This window comes from Pollachius pollachius (assembly GCF_949987615.1).
Source record: "Pollachius pollachius genome assembly, chromosome: 8".
NCBI lineage: Eukaryota > Metazoa > Chordata > Actinopteri > Gadiformes > Gadidae > Pollachius > Pollachius pollachius.
In genome coordinates this window covers 23,569,297-23,586,915 of record NC_136941.1, presented here as the reverse complement: position 1 = coordinate 23,586,915, position 17,619 = coordinate 23,569,297, and the positions used below count along the sequence as shown (strand labels likewise).

The following is a 17,619-nucleotide window of genomic DNA, read 5'->3' as shown; positions in this document are numbered from 1 at the left end:
AAACAAGACATTTGCACCTGTCCACATCGATCTTCTCAGACCTGCAGAGGTACTGAGTCCAAAGACGGGAGGCGATGGTAGAAGATGTGTGATCATCACCTTTTTACCTGTTCTTACTCAAGATACTGTTTGCCTTATATATGTGCAATTACAGACATGTATAAGGCCTTATTACTATATGATTCCTATTTTTTTCTTTTTAGTCGAAGAAATTGATGTGTAAGTAAATGTCTCATATAGCGCGGACAAGTCCCAGTAAAGTAATATCTATTTGAATGATATTTATTTCTCTTGACCATAAACAACTCAAACAATCAAAGTATAAAAGTGTAAAGTCATAAATGGTCTGTGTCCTTCCTGTTGAAGCAATCCTCATGCTGTTGGGAAAGTCAACCGTAGCCTCTGCCGGCATGTGGAGGAGAGAGCCGAACGCACCAGGACAACAATAATGACGCTCATGGGAGTCACAGTGAACTAGAAGGGGGCATGTACTAACACACTGGAAGACTTTGGTAACAAAATCCGTTCATCCCGAAAAGTGGGTGTGTATAGCCAGCATGTATATCAGACGATGCATCATTTTGGCTTAGTCAGACTGGCTTGTGGTACAGTTTGATCGCTTTGTCCGATACGAGTGTAACAGTCAGCGGACCAGCCCACTCCAGTGGAGAAGGCTGTAGACCACAGCAGATGATGAGGGGCTCGAATCGGTGTAAACACACGCAGAATCTGGCTCGGACAGGTAAGAATTCTCAGTATTCTTATTTTTCACCGCCAGGCAGGATTTTGTTCATTGGCACTACCCGATGCCCGAGCAGTCGATACGTAAACAAGAGGACGTGATGTGTGTGGAGAGAGAGAGAGAGAGAGAGAGAGAGAGAGAGAGTGTGTGTGTGTGTGTGTGTGTGTGTGTCTCTGTGTGTGTGTGTGTGTGTGTGTGTGTGTGTGTGTGTGTGTGTGTGTGTGTGTGTGTGTGTGTGTGTGTGTGTGTGTGTGTGTGTGTGCGTGTGTTTAGTGTGTGTGTGTGGGGCTGGCTGTCACCGAGACCTTTGCCCTATAAATTAATGTTGTGGCTTTGCATGTTTTAAAGTAGGCTGGTGCATGTGCATTGGCATTATTGGTCCAATGTAATTGTTAGAGGATCAACCATTGAATAATTCCAAATATTATACATATTATAATTCGAACAAAGACATCCCGATGCATTGTTGCGGTTGTTTTTAAGAAGCGTACGTTTTCCATTTGGTCATGTAACTGTGGTGTGGATCGAGTGCAGCCTGAACGCTGCAGAAATGTGCGGGAGCATTGTGCTATTTAGCCTTTAATACGATCCGAAACGATGAAAGCCAAAGTATATATGGGAAGGTATAAATACTGGGGAGTTATGTGCATCATAACAAAAACTCAGACCAGCGAGTATTCTGGTTCCAGTGGCAGTGGGATGGGCTTCCCTAAACCAACACTTATTTCCTGTAGTTCACACATTAACAAATGCCCTCTTACGTCTCAATGACGGTGGGGATTCAAAAAATCCCCGGGATGGATTCACTTGTGGATTGTGCACCTTTTATTCTTGAGAAGCGATTTAAATTAAGATCGGCCATGTTTGTGCTGGAGTCCATAGTTGCAGTAGAACAGTGACACATGGGGCCGATTGAGATTCATACTTGTCATACTTTATTTCCATGTAAGATAAGACATCGGCCTACTATAGGCCTACTGCAGCCTATTCTATTAATGGGAATGGTGTGCTCCAGAATAGACTGCCGTGGTGGGAATATGGACCAGAGTATTTAATTAGTCAACTTCCATGTGGGTCAGAACCCTGTTTCTCCCCTCGTCCCTCGTCTGAGGCCGGATGCTGCCTGCAGAACACAAACATCATATTGGGTAGGGCTAACACACGTTCACGTCGCCTACACAGTGGCCAAGCATGCGCGCTATCAAACGCACGGGCGGACGCCCACTCTCCACAAATATGCAAGCAATCGCGCCGCCTAGTGGACATTACAATGCCTATGGCAGCGATTCCCAACCGGGTCTATGCCAACGATGTCTAATCAAGGCCCGGTTAAAACCGGGCCTTGAAATAGTTCCAGGAAAAACAAGACAATAATATGTGTATGTATATGTATATATATATTATATAAACATATATATTTTTTGTGTTTTTGCATTAGTTTTGGGTTTATTTAAGACTCGGGTGGCTTTTCTTGGGTTTCTCTTATAAAATGATAAGCTTTTATATTATTGCATTGTTGAAGGGAAACCATCTTAAAAAACAGCAAATTTCTGATATTACCCCTTACTTGTAAATCGTCATGCCTATGTCATAAAATAGTGTAATGAATTCACATTATGCGCTGTTTTGATTTCTTAATTATTTTAGTCCCTTTATTTCAGAGAACAACATTTAACAGTGAAAGCTTGATACTTTACTTCACTTTACAAATATTTAGTAAAAAATGATTTAGTTAAACATTCAGCATGTGCTCTTTGACTAGAGCTCCATATTGATTGATAGCATTTACACTACTATGAAAAAGTAGTAGGCCTAGGACAATGGACGGTTAGGCTTGCCTCTGCTTTTTGGATGATTGCGTTTTTAAACTCATTCATGGCTCAAATAATGTATTTATAGAATGAAAACTCAAGAGCCAATGTAATTTGATTATTGTCCTACAAATGCTTCCATAGTCTTTCCTGCGCGGATACGGTGGTGTTTACGGTAGTTCGGATAGACGCGGATACGGCGCTGTTTACGGTAGTGTGGGTCGTGTGCGCGGATACGGCGGTGTTTACGGTAGTGTGGGTGGTGTTTGGGACGCTGAGGTCAGCCCATGTGACTGCCGACGGCAAAGACCTCCCGTCTGGCCCACCGCAACACCAGAGACCCGGGTCCCGTACCGGCACCGAGCCCGGTGGGATGGAGAACAAACCCGCATCCAACCCGGCCAAGCCGCGGGAGTTGACTCAGAACCCCCTGAAGAAAATTTGGATGCCGTATAAAAATGGCCTTCCAGAAAAGCACACCTCTCAAAGAAAGGGTTGGTACAGAAACGTGGCGTTCTTCGCAAATGGCTTTGTGAACGTACCCGCAGGTTCATTATTGATTGAAGCAGAAGAGTGTCCTTCTTTAATGTCCTTGCACTCCCTGCTGACCAGGCTTTGCGGTAACTTAGCGGTAACACGGATCCTACCTTTTTCTTATTTTTTTTAGCAGAGCAATGTGGCTATTAGTTTAAAATAATGAGGTACAAAGTGCTCCATGTCATTGATAATGAATGAGGAGGAATTGGAGCCGGCCGATGTTCACTATTCGAGTCGATCAGCTGTTGGTGAATAGATTCACAGGGCCGATGTATTTTATCCTACTGACTCTTCATCTACCGGCTTATTTCTTCAGTAGTAGGCTATTCGTTTATTATAACTCTTCAGAAGTTTGCTGATTAGATACCATTGGCGGTGGAGTCTGTGGTTGATTTTATTTAATAACGCCGAGACGAGCCCATTGCATCTGGACGTAGAAAATAGCTGTTTGCATTGATTCTTGCATTTAGGGAATCCCATATTCCACAAAGGATCCCACACCATCCCAAGCCACAGCTGAGGGAATGATGGTAGCCTTCTCTACCCAATATATGATAGCAGCACTAGAGAGGTCCAATATTCAGATGGTGTGTGGTTAGCCACATTGCTTTTTTAACAGCATTTACAATCGTCCTAACACCGCCTGGTGAATCATTGAGGCATTGCAAAATGTGTTTGGGTCAAGTGGAGATCACCATTGTGAAGTGCAGATCACTTCTGATCCCTCAAGTTCAAACTATTTTAAATTTAGGGCCGTCCTCGAAGATGTTGCTGTGATTCAGAGCTATATAATATCTAATCATTCTAAATCTTTTCGAAATTTTTACCAATAACAATAACGTCTACGCTGGCACAGTGACACCTGTTGGAGTGAGCCTTCAGTCTTGTCTAGTGCCCGTTCCCTAATACTGGTTTTAATTCTGTTTCCTCCGCAGTATGTATGACAAACTGTCCCACCCTGATCGTGACGGTGGGCCTCCCTGCCAGAGGCAAGACATACATCTCCAAGAAGCTGACCCGCTATCTCAACTGGATCGGAGTTCCCACCAGAGGTAAAGACCAGACTCTCTTCACGCACATCCACCGTGCACTAGCCACACTAACCGCCGCAGAACAAAAAACGGTTTCATGCGTTTTCATGAACTGGGTCTAATACAGCTTCATACATTAAATAATGATGTCACTTCCTGGTTGTCTTTTTAAAGAGTTCAACGTGGGACAGTACCGGAGAGATTACATGAAGATCTACAAGTCCTTTGAGTTCTTCCGACCAGACAACGAGGAAGGACTGAAGATCAGACAGTAAGACAAGCCATTATTCGTTATCTCCCCCCCCTCCCCAAATTACTATGCTCCCTGGTTAATGTCTCGCAGACATTTTACCTCAGTGTCGGATGTGTTTCTGTTCTCAGACACTACCTCAGTGTCTGACGGTGTGTCCCTCACCTGTTCTCAGACACTGCCTCAGTGTCTGACGGTGTGTCCCTCACCTGTTCTCAGACACTGCCTCAGTGTCTGACGGTGTGTCCCTCTCCTGTTCTCAGACACTGCCTCAGTGTCTGACGGTGTGTCCCTCACCTGTTCTCAGACACTGCCTCAGTGTCTGACGGTGTGTCCCTCACCTGTTCTCAGACACTGCCTCAGTGTCTGACGGTGTGTCCCTCTCCTGTTCTCAGACACTGCCTCAGTGTCTGACGGTGTGTCCCTCTCCTGTTCTCAGACACTGCCTCAGTGTCTGACGGTGTGTCCCTCACCTGTTCTCAGACACTGCCTCAGTGTCTGACGGTGTTTCTCACCTGTTCTCAGGCACTGTGCCTCGGCCGCGCTGAACGACGTGCGACACTACCTGTCCGATGAAGGTGGACAAGTGGCGGTGAGTCCGGTGGCGGTGGCCTTGTGTTGATATCTCACGGGGTCAAAAAGGGGAAACATCACAAGCCGCTAACACAAAGGCTCCCGTTGTTGTTGAGTTTATGTTTGATCAACGCTATAGTGCTAGGTAATTATTACAAAATCCATATGTAGCGGTGTGTGTGAAGGAGCATGCGGTGGCTTCAGTCCTAGACAGGCATGAACTCTGATTCCTTTCTTGTGGTTCATGTCACACTCAGGTTTTCGATGCGACCAACACGACCAGAGAGAGGAGGATGACCATCTTCCAGTTTGCTAAACAGAATGGCTTCAAGGTAGGGCCCTGGGTTAGGTTAAGCTCACTCTGTCTTGGACACTCTGGACAAAGCTTAAAAAGACTATCCTTGTTGTCTTCCTTCTAAGGTATTCTTTGTGGAGTCTGTCTGCGAAGACCCCCATGTCATACAGGAGAACATTGTGGTGAGTGGCTGAGAACGCTTTCCTGTCCTCACACAACAGTGCAGGTCATAAGGAGAATGCAGTGTTTGTCATCTGGATCAGGGATGCTTACTGGACCAACATACCATGCTGCTAGACCATCCTGTTAACAATAAACCCAAAACTCGGTCTGCTGGTTTTATGGGTGTGTCCCTGGTTGTATGGGTGTGTCCCTGGTTGTATAGGTGTATCCCTGGTTGTATGGGTGTGTCCCTGGTTGTATTGGTTTGTCCCTGGTTGTATTGGTTTGTCCCTGGTTGTATGGGTGTGTCCCTGGTTTTCCTGAGCATTTGTCTTAATCTGTGCCTGCAGCAAGTGAAGCTGGGCAGCCCCGACTACACCAACTGTAACACGGAGGAGGCGGTGTTGGACTTCATGAAGAGGATACAGTGTTATGAGAACTCCTACCAGACCCTGGATGAAGTTCTGGACAGGTAACCAGTGGCAGGAATGCTTTGAGGAAGATATGGTGGATATGCACTTGTTCAACCAAATTCTCATTGGTCGGACAATCTATGGTGTTACTAGGAAACTGCTTCTTAATCCATAGTTTTCTGGGGCCGGAGGGACATGTGCAGACTAGGGCTGGAATGTAAAACATCAGAACCGTTTGGTTTATTCGGTTCGAAATATTAATTCTGGTTATCAGTGAAACATCTCAGTCTCAGTTGCTGCCCGGCAGCGCTCAAGACTCGCATTTCTACAATTTTTTAATTTGGTTAGACCCATTGTTTTGCCAATTCGTCACAGTGTTGGCATGTCTTTGTCACGTAATTTTTTTTTTTTGTGTAGGTTGTCCTTTTTTCTTTTATTATTTTTCTCTACCGCCAACGGTTCGACATCTTGGCTCATCATAGTTGGTTCACCTCACAAACCCACTATTAGCACTCCTACTTTATCAAGAAGCTCTACATACTAATAATAACAGGCTGCTTAGGTCATATAATCAGTAGAAAATGAATCTTATCTGGCGGTCTGTCACGTTTATAAATGCATTTCTTCCCATGCTCTTGAATAGTTCTGCGGTGCATTTAAATAGAAACTTTGCATAATTTACAAACTGCCTTTTTTATTGCATGATGATTTGAAGTACCCCCATACATTCAAAGCAGTGTTTCTGCATTGGAATTGACGTGACTCGTGTTTCCAATGCGGCGGCGCCACACAGCCGCGCTATAACCAGCACTGCTCAACACCCTAGCTTGCATCGCCATTACCATTATATTAAAACTATTTGACTCGATTATATTAAACGCAGAGCAAGAACTCAAATGGCCCTGCCCGACGTGGCGCTCCATGGCTCGTCTGGTGGGCGCCCTGCTTTACATTTGAACTCTGCTGTGACCGAGTCGGACTCGGCTCAAGAGTGGATCCGAAAGCCACTGACGTCCTCCACAGAGCACTCGTAGATGGGTTTAGCTTTTGAAGCGTTTTTCCAGGAAACCATGGTATCAATAATCAAATGGTTTAATAGCCTTCTAAGGCTGATCACCCCGGTTGTCACAACTTTGAACTCGCCCAACTTAAGGATGACGGCTAGTCGACTTGCTGAACATTTTCTCTGCTAAAAACGACTTTACACCATGTCAAATAAGGTGTTGGTGTGGCAGCGTTTGGTTAAAAAGGACGAAATGAGTCTGCCATGCTCCGTCCACTTTTGTGTTAAACGCCCGATAGGCTTATGAGTATAAACGTATCGGATTGGAACCTTGCATCGCAGAGCCATCCTGAGGACACAATATATTAAACACAGAACAAAACCTAGAATCAAGTCTTCTGACATGTGTTGTCTTTCACTAAAAGTGAGGCTTTCTGCGGCTTGTGTGAACCTTTGAAGCTCTGCCATAACGCATCGTTGGAGTTGGTCAAATCACGATGTTCTTGGATGGACTACAGCCCTAGATATTGGATCGATATCAGGCGAAAGTTACGTTTTGGTATCTTGATCTAGTTAATTCTAGCATCTGTAGTGGTTTCAAGAAGCCAATTAGTAGCGCTTTTAGTCTAAATATTGTAATCGAAAATCGAATATCGATATGGAAGTCTTGATTTTGTGCCAAAAGCATGCGTTCATATATGATGAGATGTATGATAGGAAACGCTGCATTATTTGTTGAGTTTAGTTGTTTCTGTTCCAATGCCCTGAATAAGTATTCTCTAGTTTGATTGGAAAATACATACAAATAAACATTTTTTGATCATCAATTAAACATTTATTGTGATGATTTGATTGTTATGAAACCCTGTAACACATCTCTGGTGGTGTGCTCCAGGAACTTCATAAAGGCCCCGTCCACACGGACAAAAACAATCTTTTCCCCTCCGTTTTTTTCCTTGGCAGTGTTTCAGGATTTTTTCCATAAAGACGAACTCATTTAAAAAATGCATCTAGCTGTAGAAACACAGTAGTAAATATTCAAGGCCTCTATGTGGCGCTGGTTCTCCGCCAAAAAAGAAGACGACGAGGCGCAGTATGCGTATCAAGCCTGCGCGCTCTATACAAACATACAGTTGAGGAGAAAGCGGTTGTTAAACCTTGTAGATTCAGCAGAAAATACTTTTTAATTTACAGTTAGTAATAACATTTACCAAGGGGCTGTATTTAAAGCTACAAAAATAAAACAAACAAAACAAATTAGACGGAAATCGAACGTTGCCACTGCAACCTCCGTGCCCAAAAATCGGGAAATATGCGTACGCACAAATGTATGTATCAATCTAAGCACGATTTCACCAGATTCTCTTTGTGCATCCCAATTAATGTGAAATCGAGCGCACATGCACGAGCCCGCAGTATATTAGTATAGATAGGCCTGCACTAGTGCCCTCGTTAGGAGAAAGGACAAAATGGAGAAAGGAAGAAAAAAAAAGTTACTGAATGAGAGGTGGGGGTGCTGATTTTGGAGGAGGAGGCCAGAAATAAGATCTTGTTTGGCTCTCTTTCCTCCGGAATCAGCACCAAATCCAAAAAACTGGCTTAAACTGACTTGAATGTTGTCTTTGTTTACCTTTTATATTCTGGCTATTAACTGCTGCCGGGTTCGAATGCTATATCTATTGGGCTGTGCATTGTTGGGTCCGGCGTCTGGGTCGTTTGGAAGGTTCATTACCTCGCGTAATGGCACGCCGTGCCTCTGCACAACATTGCGCAGAACCCTACATGCCTGCTCAATGCGGCACACCTTTTCAGGGTGATAGAGCAGCATCCACCCGCTCTGATCAAGGCCGCGCCACCGGCTTTTCAGCCGCCCTATCGCTCTTTTTCCACGACTGACCCGAGTGCGTGCATGGGTATCGTTATCTATCTGCTCTCGGTCTATGGGTGGCCGAGGGGGATTATTGCCACATTTTGCGCACGCTTTTATAATCTCATATATTCGGATGCATGCTGATGGTAGGTTGTTCCTATACACCCAAGGTGTCAATAATATGTATATAATTCGAAATCGACCGACTTATTCATTGATGGATTGATTTTAAGTAACAATGGCTTGTGCTTCTCCACGCAACATCAAATAACAATATTGCAGTCAAGAATTTTGCGACAAATGCGTTAAGAGAGATCCATCAGCCAAGATGTCATGCGTGGTCCAAAAAATATGTAGCGTTTAATAAACAATTCATCACTGAAAATAATATTTCTGGGGCTTCCAATTCCCTTCTAACTCCAATCTTAATGACGATCTAGTTTTATGGTTTGCACACGGCTATTTGCGTAGCCGTGTGATCATGGACGGATTAAGATAATTGTCTGACTGCTGTGTTCCTTGCCTTGTTCCAGGGACCTGTCCTACATTAAGATCATGGACGTGGGTCGGCGCTACCTTGTGAACCGGGTGCTAGACCACATCCAGAGCCGGATCGTCTACTACCTGATGAACATCCACATCACGCCTCGCAGTATCTACCTGTGCCGGCATGGGGAGAGCGAGCTCAACATCAAGGGCCGCATCGGGGGGGACTCGGGCCTGTCCTCCCGGGGGAAAGAGGTACACAGACGGGGTTATAGGGCCCCTTAAAGAGGTACACAGACGGGGTTATAGGGCCCCTTAAAGAGGTACACAGATGGGGTTATAGGGCCCTTTAAAGAGGTACACAGACGGGGTTATAGGGCCCCTTAAAGAGGTACACAGACGGGGTTATAGGGCCCTATAAAGAGCTACACAGATGGGGTTATAGGGCCCTTTAAAGAGGTACACAGATGGTGTTATAGGGCCCCTTAAAGAGGTACACAGATGGTGTTATAGGGCCCTATAAAGAGGTACACAGACGGGGTTATAGGGCCCTATAAAGAGGTACACAGATGGTGTTATAGGGCCCTATAAAGAGGTACACAGATGGGGTTATAGGGCCCTTTAAAGAGGTACACAGATGGGGTTATAGGGCCCTTTAAAGAGCTACACAGATGGGGTTATAGGGCCCTTTAAAGAGGTACACAGATGGGGTTATAGGGCCCTATAAAGAGGTACACAGACGGGGTTATAGGGCCCTATAAAGAGGTACACAGACGGGGTTATAGGGCCCTATAAAGAGGTACACAGAAGGGGTTATAGGGCCCTTTAAAGAGGTACACAGACGGGGTTATAGGGCCCTATAAAGAGGTACACAGATGGTGTTATAGGGCCCTTTAAAGAGGTACACAGATGGGGTTATAGGGCCCTATAAAGAGGTACACAGACGGGGTTATAGGGCCCTATAAAGAGGTACACAGACGGGGTTATAGGGCCCTATAAAGAGGTACACAGAAGGGGTTATAGGGCCCTTTAAAGAGGTACACAGACGGGGTTATAGGGCCCTATAAAGAGGTACACAGATGGGGTTATAGGGCCCTTTAAAGAGCTACAGAGATGGTGTTATAGGGCCCTTTAAAGAGCTACACAGATGGTGTTATAGGGCCCTTTAAAGAGCTACACAGACGGTGTTATAGGGCCCTTTAAAGAGGTACACAGATGGTGTTAAAGGGCCCTATAAAGAGGTTCACAGATGGTGTTAAAGGGCCCTATAAAGAGGTACACAGACGGTGTTATAGGGCCCTATAAAGAGGTACACAGATGGTGTTATAGGGCCCTATAAAGAGGTACACAGATGGTGTTATAGGGCCCTTTAAAGAGGTACACAGATGGTGTTATAGGGCCCTTTAAAGAGGTACACAGATGGGGTTATAGGGCCCTTTAAAGAGGTACACAGATGGTGTTATAGGGCCCTATAAAGAGGTACACAGATGGGGTTATAGGGCCCTTTAAAGAGGTACACAGATGGTGTTATAGGGCCCTATAAAGAGGTACACAGATGGTGTTATAGGGCCCTTTAAAGAGGTACACAGATGGTGTTATAGGGCCCTTTAAAGAGCTACACAGATGGTGTTATAGGGCCCTATAAAGAGGTACACAGACGGTGTTATAGGGCCCTTTAAAGAGGTACACAGATGGTGTTATAGGGCCCTATAAAGAGGTACATAGATCCTGTTATAGGGCCCTTTAAAGAGGTACACAGATGGTATTATAGGGCTCTTTTGAAACAACTGTGTCCTTCCTGATGGGTTTTCATGCATGTTGAATGACTGGGTTATTGTTTTTTAAACCACCAGCTCTGTTTTGAGCAGGAAAAGCTTAACCTGTGCTTGGCTGGAGTGGGGACCCCCATTTAGCTCTCAACACACTGGGATCCTAACGTGAGAAGAATTGAACTGAGTAGAATTCCCCGTGATTGCGTTGTTCTCCCTTTTTTCCCGGGTACAGTTTGCCAAGCTGCTGGGCCAGTTCATCGCGGAGCAGGGCATCAGTGAGCTGAAGGTGTGGACCAGCCAGATGAAGAGGACCATCCAGACGGCCGAAGCCCTCGACGTCCCCTACGAACAGTGGAAGGTCCTCAACGAGATCGATGCCGTGAGTGACCAACTGCCACCATGTCTAGCCACCGCTAGACTACAGCAGAGCTGACTGTCGCTAAGGGGTTCAACAAGTGAGTGTTGTGTGTGCCTCCTCAGGGTGTGTGTGAGGAGATGATGTATGAGGAGATCCAGGCGAGCCATCCTCAGGAGTTTGCCCTGAGGGACCAGGACAAATACCGCTACCGTTACCCTAAAGGAGAGGTGGGACTTACTTTATCGCTTCAACGAGTTTATTGTCAAAGGCTTGCGCACACAAAGTATACGCCCTTGCTGTTGTCAAAGGGAATGAGTAGTTATGAATGAATTGTCGTCTTTGGTGTGCCTTAGGGTGTGTGATATCAAGGCAACGCGAGGTTATTTACGTAGCACCATTGAAACACACAACAAGGTAACGGTAATAAAAGGGAAAAATGCAAATATAAGATGGTAAGAGAATAAATTTGAATGAAAAATGAATGAAAGCTGCAACAAATGACTGAAGTGTTGAGGCAGACCTTGCATGTTTCAACGTGTACACCAGATCAAGCTTTTGTCCAGAACTTTGCTCAGGCATGCACACACAGACACCCCTATTCAAACTGTCCCCAGCTGCCTAATGTAGACTTGCATCCGCCTCTCGAGCGCCAAAGCGCTGTAAACCACGACTCCTCTCTGAGCCAGGCCAAACCAGTGATGGATGGCAGGATGTTCAGACCGGGTCGGGTGGTTCTCCACCTTTTAGTTCGTCCCATTACCCCTCCATTACTCCGGACTCAGAAGGAGATAAATGTGGCTATTAGTGGACAGTCAGTCGACCCATGACCAAGCCCATACAGGAACTGCTGTGCACGGTTCAGTGAGGAACTGTGGAGTTGCATTAGGAGTCATAACACTGAGGTAAGGATCCAGGCAGACCTCGCGCATCAGCGCAGTTCAGTGCGGCCGTAACCTAAAGGCCATATGGGCAACAAATAATTTTCGTAATTTAACGATATTTTATTTTTCAGCTTCCATAAATAAATACATTTAAATATAGAAAATCGAAATCAACTGTTCTATATGAACAATAACCAATTTCTATTTTTCAATTAAAAAGAAGTAAACAAATTTGAACAGCAATGTGAACAGGAAAGTTGAGCCTTCGGAATATACTGAATCTGGATTCAGAGACTCTCATAGACAGCCGAGAGCATCTTTGTGCCACCTTCATGTTGCCTGTCGACCATTAACCAAGTGACAACAAGACAACAAACAGAGGGAGGAATACATCAGGTTACATGTTGACCTGTAATGTATCATGTTACATGAGGATGAGGATGTTTATCTGAGTAAATGTCATTTTACACCAGTCAACAAACAAACATCACCAAATTGCGAGTTTTTTTTAAAAATAATTTGGACAAACAAAATCTCATCGACTATTTAAATCAACATCGACGCCGATCTGTGTATTTTACAAGAAGAATGGCACCGCTGAAAACCAAGATGGATTCAGCCCTCCACCTCAGAAGACAAGCTCATATGCCCTCCTTTCAACAAAATATTCCAAAGGATTAAAATATAATGGAGTTTAATTTTTAATCCAAGTGCAAAATAGAGTAGGGAATGGCAGTTAAGGTATAAGGGGGATTGTGAAGTGGGTATGCATTCTGTAATGCATGTTCTGGTGCCTAAAAGTAGAGAGAGATTTTATCTCAAATACAGCTGCACATTGTCATGTTTTTAAAAGCATCCTAAACTCATTTAGAGCCCACTGCTCCTGAGATTAATGATCAATACATCGAAAAGATAGAGATAATTATAGGTCCATAATGTGGTTGACCACTATTGATTCATAACAGGACTGTTTGTTGATTGTGATTTATTCACAGGGTAGAGCTGTCAAAAGTCGACCACGTGTGATAATACCTTTTGCTTATATTCAAAACGTGAATGGCATTGTATGTTTACAGCCCATTCAGTACTGGGATTTTTCATTATTTTATTGACTCAATTGAATAGGTGGTTTTAAATCTAGTGGCATATGGAGGCGCACTCGATAAGGAAAGCTGAAGCCTTATGGGCACATTAATATCGATAGCATACTATGACATTGCACCCATCCCAACTGTAACCTTCAAAAACTACAATCAGAATTGTTTCCCCGTCCTGTGAGGAATTGTCCTCACAGGACTGGGAAACAGTTCTGATTGTAGTTGTAACGTTTAATATCCATCTGTCTGTCTGTAACCCTGACCCCTCCAGTCGCACGGGTCTGTCTGTCTGTCTCTAACCCTGACCCTCCAGTCGTATGGGTCTGTCTGTAACCCTGACCCCTGACCCCTCCAGTCCTATGGGTCTGTCGAACTCACCCCTGACCCCGTACCCCTCCAGTCGTATGGGTCTGTCTGTAACCCTGACCTCTGACCCCTCCAGTCCTATGAAGACCTGGTGCAGCGTCTGGAGCCGGCCATCATGGAGCTGGAGAGACAGGAGAATGTTCTGGTCATCTGTCACCAGGCTGTCATGCGCTGCCTGCTCGCCTACTTCCTGGACAAGACGGCAGGTCAGGACTGGGACGCTTAGAGTTCACACCGTTTGCATCTGCTTTCTTATAGCGCTGTTTGCCCAGACCCTATTTCCTTTTGGTCTGTTAAAAGGTATTAATATATTAAAACCACATGTTTTTATCAAACTAGATAAAATAAAATGTTTTTGAATCAAATAGGGACTGATTGATATGCCCCAAAATAGTAAATGAAAAGTAAATTAAGATGAACTAAGCAGGGGTTGCCTACTGGACAGTATTATTCAAAGCGTCTTTAACCGGGAATGAAGAAGTGGAAAACATTTTGGATTAAGCTGTTTCATTCATTAAATTTTTACCGTTCTTTTGTTTTGAACTAGAAGAGTTGCCGTACCTGAAGTGCCCGCTGCACACTGTGCTCAAACTAACACCAGTTGCCTACGGTAAGACTTTGTTTACTGCTCAGAATTGTATTTTCATATATTTATATTGTGCAGCTCTTGTTCTGACTGTTGTCCCCTCAGGTTGTAAAGTGGAGTCCATCCGCCTCAGTGCTGAAGCAGTCAACACTCACAGAGAGAGACCAGAGGTAGGTTATACAATATATTAGTGCCTACACCAAACTCTTATTTTGAAAAGTTAAGGGATGGTGATTGGCTGTGACAAAGGAGGGACAAATGCAGCAAGCAGCTGTCAAAATAAACGCTCCACATTTTTTAAGATGGAGTAATTCTTAGATTGAAAATAAATTGTAGCCAGGTAAATGAATCAAGTGTAGAATGTCCTAGTGTTGGAATAAGTGGCTGATCTCACACAGAAGGGGATGCAACAGACTAGCTCAGAGGTGCTTGGACTATAGTGCCTCTTTCAATTGCTTTACTGCTAAAAATGGAGTCAACGTTGAGCTCTTAACGATGGCTTTAAATAATTTTTCGAAGAAACTATCGAAATCCAACAGGGAATAACTTTGTAATTGTCTTAGCAGGCAGAATACACGGTAATGCCGGTGCTATAGCTCTGGGTAGTAGTTTTATAATACAATTGCATTATATCCTTCAAAGTCAAGTAACAATCCATTTCACATTTCACATATTGTGTCCCAGCATGCAGTGCAGACGTCTTGCCTCCGATGTGTTGGTTTACACCCTTCCCCTGTGTTCTCTGTATGTTATCTCTATCGCTGTACAGAACGTAGAGGTGTCGCGGATGTCAAAGGAGGCTTTGCTTACAGTGCCAGCTCACCAGTGACAGTGTGTGTTCCTCCCCGCCTCGCCCTGCCCCACCTCTTTACCCCACCAACCCCCACGCTTACACCGCCAGATACCAACCAATAAGCCGCCTAGCGTTCTGCTCCCCTTTCCTCAGATTGACTGAAATCAACCCTTTCCACTGCTCGACGACTTGGTGGAAATTAACTGGAATCCAGTTTAATTTAGAAAAATGAGCCCATTGGTTGTGATTTTGGTAATCTCATTTTCTGAGAATGATTACATTTGTTTTGGTGGGAGAGTCTGCCCTGTTTACTAAATATTAAGGGGTTCAACTTCAGGACATGTTGAAATATCACACGTTCAGATGTACTTAATCGTAGCTTACGTTCATCTATATTTGTTTTTCAGGGTTTTAAACATGTTTTTGTTTATTTGCATGTTTTCCTATCTGTGTGCTAGAGTCAGAAAACAGCCTAGATGTCACGTTTAGCATTGCACTCCCAATTAAGGTCGTCTTTGCACCTTTTTGCACATGAAGATCGAGTCACGTTTACTCACTTTTTGAAATTGCTTCATCTCAAAGAGTTTCATTTCTGATAAGTCTGAAATCCGTTTGACCTACTCGTATTTTTTTCCTTGACAATAACTATAGTTGTAGTAATAATAATATTGTATAAGACTATTGGTAAAACTGAAGTACATTTTTCAATGTTTCCTGTCTTTGAATAATGACCGCTGGATGGCGTTGGATGAATGCCTGTGTACCGTCCTGATGAATAAACCACGCCTTACCTTGGTCTTTATTTCAAAACCACAACTGTTTCTTGCTTCTTCTAGATTAGAGAAAAACCCCAAAGGACCGTTTGCAAATGATAGTGTTGTGAACCTGTCTATGGTTATGGAGGAAAGTAACCTAGATTCATTTTGATTAAGAAACGGCTACTGCACTTGTATACGGCCATAACATAACACTGTTTCACCAGTTTCATTAAGGAAAACATTTGCAGTCCCATTGACAGCTTTTCAACTAGACTCTAGACAAAATAAAATGTATAAAACTATTATTCTCAAATCCACTTGATATAAAGGTGCTTTTACAGAGAAAACGGGCACTGGGCTGATGTCTTTCTCTGATATACAAGCCTTACTCGGCCCGGTCGATAAATAGACCTGAGAAGATCTCACACGCTTGTGTTCCTCTTTTCAGAATGTAAATATCCATCGTACAACTGAAGACGCCTTGCAGACCCTCCCTGATCACTTCTGATCGGACCCCTCTGGTTGTTAGGGGTTAAAGCTCAGCTCTACCGTCCCCTCTCGCCCCGAGACCACCTGCATCAAACGGTGACCCTCTGATCAGCGTGCCTCTCCCTCCTCCTCCACAACACCCCTTCCACTGCTCTTAAAAATACGTTTTGGTGAAGGAAAGCTCTGAAGAACAGTGCACTACCCCTGAGAAAGGTTCTGGACCTCAGCGAAGCTCGCCTTGATGTAAAAAGGAACCGCGGATATTGTCTGACACTTTTGTCTGAAGGTTAATTTAGCAGTTTGTACTGCAACATGTTTCTTGTTCACTGACTCGTGTGCTTTCTACTGAAATTGATGTACATAATCAGGAAGATGTTTCTGATGTGTTTAAGGTTTTAAACCTACACAGTCAAAATTGTTATATATCAGTAGTCCTATAGTTTGACTGCAGTGATTCCAATGTGAAAACTAATTAATATATTTGAATGGATTTATGAGAAAATGAATAGTGCACATCTACCAATGTCCATCCTGTTCCTAATGGAGGTGGATTTTGAGGATCAAACTGAATGAATGAATGAGTTCAAACACATGGATATTTTAAACCATGCCTTTCACGTCGTTTTTGTAAAGAACTCATCCATATTCCTAAAGGCATTTTAAATGCTCTGAAGGAGCTGACCGGTTGCTTTCAATGTAGATTGCTGTGTTTAAATGTATGCCCTGACCTCATGCAACATAATAAAGTGATATTTTTATATACGCAGGCCAGAGGCTGTGTCCAACTTTAATTTAGTGTTACTGTTCTCCAAATGTTCTTCCTTGTATTCCAGATGCTGAATTTAGCATTCCACACCATCTGAATGTTTTGTATATGAACATTTTGTACATTTTACGATATTTCTTTGCTGAATCAGCACTGGTAACAATAGATGGAAACATGCATTCTTGCATCCATACTTTGCATACACCTGTCCCCACCAGGCTGCTGTTGAAATGCTTTGTGAAGGTGCTTAGACAGGTCGGACTGACTTAAGTCCTTGCTGTCAATTGTTTGCTAAAAATGTTTTGGATAATTCATGAAGCATAATAAACACAAAAAATGCACTAGCTAAAAAATATAAAGGTACACTATCTTATGAAAAGTGGATGTTACTTTGCTGAATATAGGTAAAATACTCCCTTTAAATGAGTTCTGCCATTCCCAACCTGTGGTGTCTTAAGGTATTTGTTCCCCCAAAAATGCATTTTATAAATACAATGAATGGTATTTTTCAGATAAAACACCTAATTGCTGTAATACTTATAAGTATCCAAAGTATGGCTCCTTTCGATAATTGGGTTAT

At 43.7% G+C, this 17,619-nt stretch overlaps 1 protein-coding gene across 4 annotated transcripts; it reads left to right on the top strand.

Moving 5' to 3' along the window:
• The first annotated feature begins 476 nt into the window (after nucleotides 1–476).
• On the top strand, nucleotides 477–17,040 carry pfkfb4a (6-phosphofructo-2-kinase/fructose-2,6-biphosphatase 4a). 4 transcript variants are annotated; one of them, XM_079741132.1, is made up of 15 exons: nucleotides 477–742; nucleotides 4,026–4,142; nucleotides 4,296–4,392; nucleotides 4,897–4,963; nucleotides 5,202–5,276; nucleotides 5,365–5,421; nucleotides 5,752–5,873; nucleotides 9,221–9,428; nucleotides 11,178–11,324; nucleotides 11,426–11,530; nucleotides 13,724–13,853; nucleotides 14,195–14,257; nucleotides 14,339–14,403; nucleotides 15,003–15,064; nucleotides 16,233–17,040. In XM_079741132.1, exons 1-14 carry the CDS (start codon nucleotides 691–693, stop codon nucleotides 15,060–15,062), a joined length of 1,365 nt encoding a protein of 454 aa, XP_079597258.1. In that variant the 5' UTR covers nucleotides 477–690; the 3' UTR covers nucleotides 15,063–15,064; nucleotides 16,233–17,040. The 4 variants fall into 4 exon arrangements, with proteins under 4 accessions (XP_079597258.1, XP_079597257.1, XP_079597259.1 ...); XM_079741131.1 differs by lacking the exon at nucleotides 15,003–15,064 and having other exon boundaries at nucleotides 482–742; XM_079741133.1 differs by lacking the exons at nucleotides 477–742; nucleotides 16,233–17,040 and adding an exon at nucleotides 779–3,047 and having other exon boundaries at nucleotides 15,003–16,224.
• The last annotated feature ends 579 nt before the right edge of the window (nucleotides 17,041–17,619 follow it).

Coding starts and splice junctions, on each gene's coding strand:
- pfkfb4a (XM_079741134.1), top strand. CDS start 2,927: ATGGAGAACAAACCCGCATCCAACCCGGCCAAGCCGCGGGAGTTGACT. Junction 3,048..4,025: donor GCACACCTCTCAAAGAAAGG/GTTGGTACAGAA, acceptor TTTCCTCCGCAG/TATGTATGACAAACTGTCCC. Junction 11,531..13,723: donor ACCGTTACCCTAAAGGAGAG/GTGGGACTTACT, acceptor TGACCCCTCCAG/TCCTATGAAGACCTGGTGCA.